At 37.6% G+C, this 10,080-nt stretch overlaps 1 protein-coding gene across 4 annotated transcripts in view; it reads right to left on the reverse strand.

The window, feature by feature from the left end:
* Positions 1–10,080, reverse strand: part of CCDC15 (coiled-coil domain containing 15) — a 49,760-nt gene that overhangs the window by 31,174 nt on the left and 8,506 nt on the right. For 3 of the 4 annotated variants that reach the window (XM_006775074.2, XM_006775073.2, XM_015571358.1), the window contains exons 5-8: positions 7,761–7,874; positions 4,323–4,445; positions 3,287–4,096; positions 2,297–2,416 (exon numbers count right to left, since the gene is read on the reverse strand). In XM_006775074.2, the coding sequence (XP_006775137.1) occupies positions 2,297–2,416; positions 3,287–4,096; positions 4,323–4,445; positions 7,761–7,874 (1,167 nt within the window). The remainder of the gene's footprint in view (positions 1–2,296; positions 2,417–3,286; positions 4,097–4,322; positions 4,446–7,760; positions 7,875–10,080) is intronic. The other variant, XM_006775075.2, reaches the window with a different exon arrangement.

Raw genomic sequence — 10,080 nt, forward strand, 5'->3', positions numbered from 1 at the left:
CTATCATGTCTGATGGAGGCCTGATTTTGATGGACATCCAAAGAAAATACCTCTCTCCCTCTCCTACCTATCCAAATTGATGCTGGCTGCTTTAACTTGCTTTCTAAAACAGAACAAACACAAAATAGCAATTGTGCAGTTAGAAAGACATGTTAACCAATAGTACTTTAGGCTATAGTGAGAATTCTGGAATTTTCTGCAGTCAGAGAATAACTGAACATCTTATGGAATAAAACAAAACGCTATACTCTATTCCACATTAGCCCAGCCACACCCCTAAGTAATTCCTGTTAATCCCTTACTTCTTCCTTTTTGTCTAACTGATCTCTAGTAGAGGGCTGGCCTTGGAGCCTGGTAAAAGATACTATTGGACACTTGTGGGCCACACCTTCGCCCAACTTCAGCTGTCAAAGCAGACTATGGCTGCCAGAAATAGTTTTCCTAATATTGTTTTTAAAAGTAAATTGGCCACACCAGAAAAGGAAGTAAACAAAATGGAGGCAAGCAATATGTCAGACAAAGAATTTAGAGCAATGGTCATAAGAACACTGAAAAGGATGGAAGACTAATTCAACAATATGTGTAAAAACCAAGAGGAAATGCAGAAGAAACCAGAAGAAATGAAAAATGACATCACTGCACTAAAGAACTCAATAGAAAGCATCAACAGTAGACTAGAAGAAGTAGAGGGCCACATCAGTGAGCTATAAGACAAGGTAAGAAAAAGTACCCAAGCAGAGCAGCATCTAGAAAAAAAACTTAAAAAACAGAAGGAGAGCCTAAGGCAGCTGTGGGCAAACTACGGCCCGCGGGCCGGATCTGGATCTGGCCCGTTTGAAATGAAAAAAACTAAAAAAAAAAAAAAGACCGTACCCTTTTATGGAATGATGTTTACTTTGAATTTATATTAGTTCACACAAACACTCCATCCATGCTTTTGTTCCGGCCCTCCAGTCCAGTTTAAGAACCCATTGTGGCCCTCGAGGCAAAAAGTTTGCCCACCCCTGGCCTAAGGGAACTTTGGGACAACATGAAATGAAACAACATCCGCATAATAGGGGTGCCAGAAGGAAAAGAAACTGAGCAAGGAATAGAAAACCTGTTTGACAGAAAAATTCCCTGATATCGGGAAGAAAAAACTCACACAAGTCCAAGAAGATCACAGTCCCAAACAAGATGAACCCCAAAAGACTGACACCAAAACACATTATAATTAAAGTGGCAAACACCAACGACAAAGTTAGAATCTTAAAGGCTGCCAGAGAGAGACAGAAAGGATCTCCCATCAGACTATCGACTGATTTCTCAACAGAAACAAATCAGTCCAGAAGGGAATGGAATGAAATACACAAAATCATACAAAGCAATGGTCTCAATCTAAGAATACTGTACCCCGCAAGGCTACCAATCAAAATTGAGGGATAAATTAGGAGCTTCACAGACAAAAAAGGACTAAGGGAGTCTATTACCACCAAACCAGCAATGCAAGAAACGCTAAAGCAGTGGTTCTCAACCTTCCTAATGCCGTGACCTTTTAATACAGTTCCTCTGGTTGTGATGACCCCCAACCATAAAATTATTTTCTTTGCTATTTCATAACTGTAATCTTGCTACTGGAATGAATTAAGAAGGGAAGAAGGAACACAGGCATAAAGAATATAAACGGTGACAAACAATTACCTATCAATAATAACTTTAAATGTAAATGGATTAAGTGCCCCAATCAAAAGACACAGGGTAGCTGAGTGGATAAGAAAACATGACCCATATATCTGCTGTCCCCAGGAAACCCACTTCAGAACAAAGGACTCAGACTAATGGTGAAGGATGGAAAAAGAATTTTCAGGTGAATGGAAATAAAAGTAAATTGTCCAGCCCTAGCTGGTGTTGCTCAGTGGGTAGAGCATCAGCCCGTGGACTGAAGAGTCCCGGGTTTGATTCTGATCGAGGGCACATACCTCGTCACAAGTTCAATCTCTAGCTCTGGTCAGAGCACGTGCCGGAGGCAACCAATCCATGTGGCTCTCTCACATAATGTTTCTCTGTCTATCTCTCCTCCTCCCTTCCATTCTCTCTAAAAATCAATGAAAAAATATCCTCAGGTGAGGATTAACAACAAAAACAAGAATCTGAACATGGTTTATCAGCCTTCTGAATCACAGAACTGATCTGACTGATAGAGTTCATTAGATCAGGGACCTTTGCACCTTACTCTATTCTTCACATTACCAGTTGTTGAGAATGTCTAAAATACAGCACTTTATTTCCCATTTATCTCTTTCTTATTTTGCTTTACCTGATTTCTGATGCACACCTGGTCCTGGACTTTAGGAATAGGAGACTGATAACCTGCCAGAGAAAAGCCATCTCTCCCTTTCTCATTTATAACAGAATATGGCTCCTTGAAGCGGACTTTCTAAAAGAAAATAAATAGAAACTGTAAATTGTCTAGTAGGAGTAATATGATAGCAATAACATTCTGAGCTTTATTGTGAACTTTATGGTAATTTTACAAACTCAGGATACTATGGAATAAAAGAGAAAACCAAACTTTTTGTCCAATCTAGCTGAGAACAATTTTTGCAAGCTCCAAACTAAACCCTAAACAACTCAGTTCCTGCTGCAAAATGCTATACTCTATTCCACATTAGCCCAGCCACACCCCTAAGTAATTCCTGTCAATCCCTTACTTCTTCCTTTTTGTCTAACTGATCTCTAGTAGAGGGCTGGCCTTGTAATCTGGTAAAAGATACTACTGGACACTTGTGGGCCACATCTTCGCCCATCTTTAGCTGTCAAAGCAGACTATGGCTGCCAGAAATAGTTTCCCTAATAAAGATTTTATTTAAAGTAATTGTCCAGCCCTAGCTGATTTGGGTCAGTGGTAGAGCATCAGCCTGTGGTCTAAAGGGTCCCGGATTTGATTCCAGTCAAGGGCACATGTCCGGGTTGTGGGCTTCTGTGGGGGGCATGCAGGAGGCCGCCAACCGATGATTCTTTCTCATCACTGATGTTTCTATCTCTCTCTCTCCCTCTCCCTTCCTCTCTGAAATCAATAAAAAATATATATTTTATAAAAACAGTAAATTGTCCAGACAGGGGTAACATGCTGTTGATATTACTTTAAGACTTAATGAGAACTCCAGAGCTTTTAGAAATCAACCAGGATATTACCTTTTCCAACTATGAATCTCCAAATTAGTTGCAATCTAGTCCCTGCAAATCCCACTCCACACCTTAAGTAGCTTATTTCTTCTTGCTTTATCTCCTTCCCACTCCATTTTACCTGATATCTGGGTAGAAAATCCTGGTCCTGATATTTGCATCGAGTATTCTGTTCATTGGAGAAAACATGCTGATCTTTGGTGAGAACACAGTGCTCTCTGGGTAGAAAATGCTGGTGTTGAAATTTGAGTATACTATTCTGGTCATTAGCAAGAATATGCTGGTCTTTGGGTATATAATGTTGGTTTGGACATTTGGGCATAAAATCCTGGTCCTGATATTTGGGTTGAATATCCTGGTCTTTGGGGAAAACATGCTGATCTTTGCGTAGAATATGTTGGTCTGGACATTTGGGTATAAAATCCTGGTCCTGATATTTGGGTTGAATATCCTGGTCTTTGGGGAAAACACGCTGGTCTTTGCGTAGAATATGGTGGTCCTGACATTTGAGTAGAATATTCTGGTCATTGGGTAGAATGTTCTGGTCTTTGGGTAGAAAAGCCTGATTTGGGGATAAAAAATCATGGACTTCCAACATATTTCCATCTTCTAGTTCAATACTCTGGGCTCCTAGCATCAGACTCTGAGGTTCTAGCTTAACAACCTGGACTTTAAGTTCAATGGCCTGGGCTTTGGGTTCAACAACTTGGCCTTCCATAGGCTGGCCTGCCAGCTCAACAGCCTGGGAATGTGGCTCAATATTCTGGGCTTCCAGCTCAACACTCCGCACTCCTGTTAGATCACCCTGGGTCTCCAGCAGATCACCTTGGGTTTCTGAAAGATAATCCTGGGTTTCTGGCAGAATATCCTGTAACTCATTTAGCTGTTCCTCTTCTATTACAGCATATAATGGAGTTTTGAATTGTATTTTCTAAAAGTGAACATAAACATCAAATATAGGTTTTCCAGAGACTCTTAAAATAATCTTAAAAGGATATGGTAGTCAAACAAATTATTAGAATAAAATGTGAAATTATAGACTTTGCTCCACGTAACCTAAATCTATAATCCCAAACCAGTACAACAGTACTGGCATCCCTAGTCTAAGTCATTTTAGTTTAATTTCTATTATACTAACTCCTTTCACTCTGCTTTACCTGAACTCTGCTGAAAGCTTTGTTCTTCTCTTCAGAAAAGAAATCTTGTTGGTTCTTCCAAAACAATTTTTCTTCACCTTTCTTGTCTATCGTAATTGATGAAGATTCCTCAGAGTCAGGTTCCTAAAGAACACACAAACAAAAATGAAAAAAGTATGTCTATATAAAATTTTAAAAATCCAAATGTATCTATTACAGGTAGAAACAATGTGACTGGAATAACATCCTAGGCTTTACCACACTACTAATACAATTTTAGTAGGTTAGTATAGTCAATATTACAAAAACAGAACATTATAAAGTAAGTGCAAAAATGTACACTCAAAACTATAAAATATTGTTGAAATGAATTAAAGAAGATCTAAAATGATTTCATCTTCATGGATCTCCAAAGACAATATTGTGAACACAACATTAAACTCTTACACTTACTAATACAGTCAACTATTTTTCAAGAAATGTCAAGACAATTAAATAGAGAAAGAATAATTTTTCAGCCCTGGCCGGTTTGGCTCAATGGATAGAGCATCGGCCTGCGGACTCAAGGGTCCCAGGTTCGATTCCGGCCAAGGGCATGTACCTTGGTTGTGGGCACATCCCCAGTGGGGAGTGTGCAGGAGGCGGCTGATCGATGTTTCTCTCTCATCGATGTTTCTAACTCTCTATCCCTCTCCCTTCCTCTCTAAAAAAATCAATAAAATATATTTTAAAAAAAGAATAATTTTTTAACAAATGGTGTTGGGACAAGTAGATATCCATATTCAAAAGAATTAAGTTAGAACACTTCCTCACACCACATATAGAGATTAACTCACAATGGTTCGTAGACCTAAATGTAATAGCTAAGACTATAAAATTATTAGAAGAGCATATAGAAGGAAATATTCAGGACCTCTGATTAAACAATGGCTTATTAGATACCACACCAAAAGCACAAGCAACAACAACAGCAAAAAAACTAGATCAATTAGACACACCAAAATAAAAAATTCTGTGCTGCAAATGATAGCATTAAGAAAGTGAAATGGCCCTGACTGGTTTGGCTCAGTGGATAGAGCGTCGGCCTGCGGACTCAAGGGTCCCAGGTTCGATTCCGGTCAAGGGCGTGTGCCTTGGTTGCGGGCATATCCTCAGTGGGAGTTGAGCAGGAGGCGGCTGATCGATGTTTCTCTCTCATCGATGTTTCTAACTCTCTATTCCTCTCCCTTCTTCTCTGTAAAAAATCAATAAACTATATTTTTAAAAAAAGAAAGTGAAATGACAACAACTCACAGAATGGGAGAAAATATTTGCAAATCATGTATCTGATTTGTATTGGGAATATATAAAGAACTCTTACAACTTAATAGTAGGACAAATAACCCAATTAAGAAGCAGTATCACACTGACATTTTCTCCACAAGAAATACATAAATGGGCAATAAGCACATAAAAAGATGCCAGTAACAATTTCAGAAAGCTTATGATTTTTGTCTTGGTGACCTGACAGCAGAAGCAAGTATATCTTCTGCTTAAAGCTCCAGGTCTGGAACAACAATAACCACCAGACAGATTCTCATGTCAGTAAAAATAAATCTAACAAGGAAATGAAACCAGAATTCAAATAAATGGTTCTCCTTTCTGACTGGAAGATTTCCACTTCAGATAACTGAGATGGTAGAAAACTTCAGGCCTGAGGGAAAGATTACATACTTGAAATAAGTGATAAGAAAAACTTCACGAATTTCTTAATCACTCTCAATTATATGCAGATTTGTTTCTGATGTTACACCTGAAAAATACACATGAATTCTTTGAAATCAAGCAGCAGCCTGAATTCTTCATCATCATCATCATCATCATCATCATCATAACGTATTACACTTAAATGGCATCTCTGACGTATCAACTGGCTTATCCAAGGATCTCAGGCTTCATCCTCCTTCCTGCTATTGGATAATTATCTCAGTCAGCCCTGTGAACAGTACTCTTTGTGGGAAAAAACAATTGAGCAGTTTGAACATGTTCCACACAAAATAAATTATCAATCTCTAGAATCAAATAACCCTTTTTCTCTGGTTTATTAGAATGTGTCCAATTGCCTCTTTCTAACAGGACCCTGGAGTCAGTCCAAATCTAGGGTAGGTATGGAAAGTGTCAAGATACCAAGCCACTGAGAAGAATTTAGGCACAAAAGAAACTCTACCTTGAGTCTTAATACGGCAATGCTCTTTAGGAAAAGGCAACCAGTATGAATGCAACTAGATGGAATGCCATATATGGATACACACCGCTGCCCACTTGTATTTTGATATTTAACTATAAATTTCTTAACACTGGGACGGAAGACAGTATAGTTTAGTATTCTACCAACTGCAAACATATAAGTGACAAGTGTTTTTGACTGTTGAGATACTTAAGAAAAAAATACAAAAATAAAATATGTACATATAATCTAGGAAAATATAAAAGAATACTAATTAGGAAGCAAAACTGAGGAAGAACTAAATAAAACAGAGTCTATGGTAGCAAAAATAAAAAGTAAAAAAGCCTAATGGTCCATTTTTCGAGATGCTGCCTACCAAAACTTGAAATTAATCCCAAAATTATGTAAACAAAGGAAAGTAAAGGAGTTTAGCATCCAAATATGTGAACACTGACATAAGTAGGCACCAAAACAGTGTTATTTTACAAGGATAGCCTTAAATATCCTTTTCAGTTTAGCTCCACATTTGGGTTCCAATTATTCATTCTTATGTTATCTGTTGAATCAAAACAATTTCTTTCTTTTTAAAAAATAACGGTATTTTTTCCTAATTAGAAAGCAAAATATATACATTATAGAAAATATTTTAAGTAAAGAAAACCAAGAGAAGAAAATAAAAATCACCTGTAATACAACTACGCAGAAATGATCGGTATTAACTTCTTGATCCATTTCTTTCTAGGCTTTTGTCTATGCACATAGCATTCTCTCCCCATCTCTTTATTTTACTTTATTTTTTCCATAGCACTTACTGTTAGAAATTATATTCTGTATAGAATATAATAGATATCTATTATATGCCTTCCCACAGCACAGAAGCTCCTTGAGGGATCTTTGTCCATCTTTTCACCTGCTTCTAACACAATGTCTTGGCATTTATAGATGTCCCATAAATATTTATTGAAAGAATTTTTAAAATTGAGATTATATTGTATATAATTTTGTATCCTACTTTTTTCACTAAACTTTACCTCACAGACACTTTCCCTTGCCTTCAGATGTTCTTTGAAATCATGATAGTTTTTAGAATGGCTATATATAGATGTATCATAATTTTTTAACCATTCCCTGCTATTGGATATTTAAGGTTATTTCCAATTATTTTACACTTGTAAATAATGTTGAAATTAGATATAAATAAATCTTTATCTATATTTTTATCTTTATTAAAAAATTATTAGAAATTAATTTACCTGTTGGGCGGGACAGCTTTTCCTTGTATCATGTGGAAACACTGCTGCATATTTTTGACTCATAGTTTTAAAGGATGCCAGCTGGTGACGTGCCTGTTTCATGGTTTTCCTAAGCTGTCAGGGAAAAGGGAAAAAAAGCAAACAAATGTCTTAATACCAAATTCACTAAAGTGTTCCAACAAGAACACAGGCCCCTATTATTAAGAAATGCAAGACCTAAGACAAGAGGATTACTTATAAAGGAGACTGTGACCTGTTGATAGTGTTTTTACATTATTTTTATTAAGAGACTGCATTTCATAACTTGATTTAAGTGCTCAAATTTTTTTAAATAAGGTATGTTTTATACTCTGTACACAAAAATATCAGAACCTAAAAGTTTGAATTATTACACTAGAAATTATTGAACAGACTTACTACCTTCTGGTCCTGGCATGCCTAATTACCTTTTATTACTCCTTGCTAGATGTCTCTAATTCCTAGTCCTCCTAAAATCCTTTTTTCCTATTTACATGAACCCTTCTTCACCCCTACATTTGAAGAATGTAGTTATTTAAAGTATTTTCTCAAATCTCCCTTCTTCCATGAAGCCTTCCTAAGTTACCTGAGGACACAAACTCCAACATCTCAACAGAACCAATTAGTTTTAAGTACTCTAAGTCACAGCTGATAATGAGTATTAATACCAAGTATGTTGACTTTGTGTTCATTCCTAATCTCTACCTAGTAATTTCAGTAAGCATCTATTTTTAATTCTTTTTCAGAGAAGCACAGGCTACTCTATATTTCACAATTCTGTATAAAATGTTCCTTAAAGGAAAATACAGAAACGAACAAAGTACCTTTTATTTAGGCTGAGCACTATATATCATATGGGAGAAAAGCATATCCCTGTGGCACGCAGTGAAATTATGGCAAAGCAGGGACCAGTTCTAACCCAACCAGTGAAAGTTTAATGAGATTAGTTCTCCCCTGGAAGGAAAATCATGACTCTGATTTATAGATACCTATCTATATAAAACCCTAATATGCAAATCAACTGAATGGTGTAACCACTGGCAGAATGACCAGTTGTAATAATGTGCACTGACCACCAGGGGGCAGATGCTCAATGCCGGAGCTGCTACCAGCCCGCAGGCCCCAACTGGCTGTGGCAGTGGGAGGCAGGGCTGGCAAACGGGCGGCAGCAGGCCAGCCAAGGAGGGTTAGTGGAGAACCCCAATTGCCCCATTGGTTACTCCACAGATTGGCCCTGATCGCCAGCCAAGCCTAGGGACCCTACCCGTGCACAGATTTCATGCACCAGGCCTCTATAAATAGTAAATACTGTTGTGATTTTTACTAATAGTGAAGCAGGGGTAAAAAACACTTTCACAACCAGCCCATTTTTCTTACAGCATATATCACCTCTCTTTTGTTCTTGCTTCTAGAATGTCTATACCTCTAACCAGAGAAATCTGCTTGAAACATCACTCTTTATTTGACTAGGAAGGAGATTTCTACATTTGGTTAGTACAGAGTAGCTAAAGGGATCACAACCGTTACTTAAAATGCAAAAAGAGGTATATGTGCAGTTGAGGTTATAAAAAAATACAAAGCCATGATTATGTCTCCTTTTAAAAACATATTTTTTATTGATTTTATGAGAAAGGAAGGGAGAGGGATAGAGAGATAGAAACATCGATGAGAAAGAAACATGGGTCGTCTGCCTCTGCATGTCCCCCTGGGAATTGAGCCTGAAACCTGGGCATGTGCCCTGACCTGGAATTGAACCGGCAACCCCTTGGTTCATGGGTCAATGATCAGCCACTGAGCCACACCAGCTGGTGAATATGCCTCCTTTTACTCACTGCCCAGTAGGATGCATGTTATTGCCCTACACAATGTAACAGATTTAAATGAGGATACGTAATTTTCATTTCCCATTGAGTTTAAAACTCAATTAGAGTCACAGATTGATTTTAGTACTATAAGCAGGAATTTCAAGTGGCCAAAGCAGTTGGAATATATATTATATTCATTCTTTTGCTCTGTCATTATCTAAACCCTTCATCAAACCTCAACCCAAAGGCCCTTTCAATGACCTGCTATGAGGACTGAACAATGGCTACCCAAAGATATCTGGTCCCAATACCTGAAACTTTTAAATGTTTCTTTATAAGGAAAAAGTGCCTTTGCAGATGTGATTAAGTTAAAGATCTTCAGATGAGGAAATAATACTGGATTATCCAGATGGACCCTAAATGCTATCACACATTCTATATAATAAACAGCCAATATGCTAATGGTCGTGATGCCCTCATGCCATAATGACCCTTCA

Source organism: Myotis davidii, unplaced genomic scaffold (genome assembly GCF_000327345.1).
Source record: "Myotis davidii unplaced genomic scaffold, ASM32734v1 scaffold148, whole genome shotgun sequence".
Taxonomy (NCBI): Eukaryota; Metazoa; Chordata; class Mammalia; order Chiroptera; family Vespertilionidae; genus Myotis; species Myotis davidii.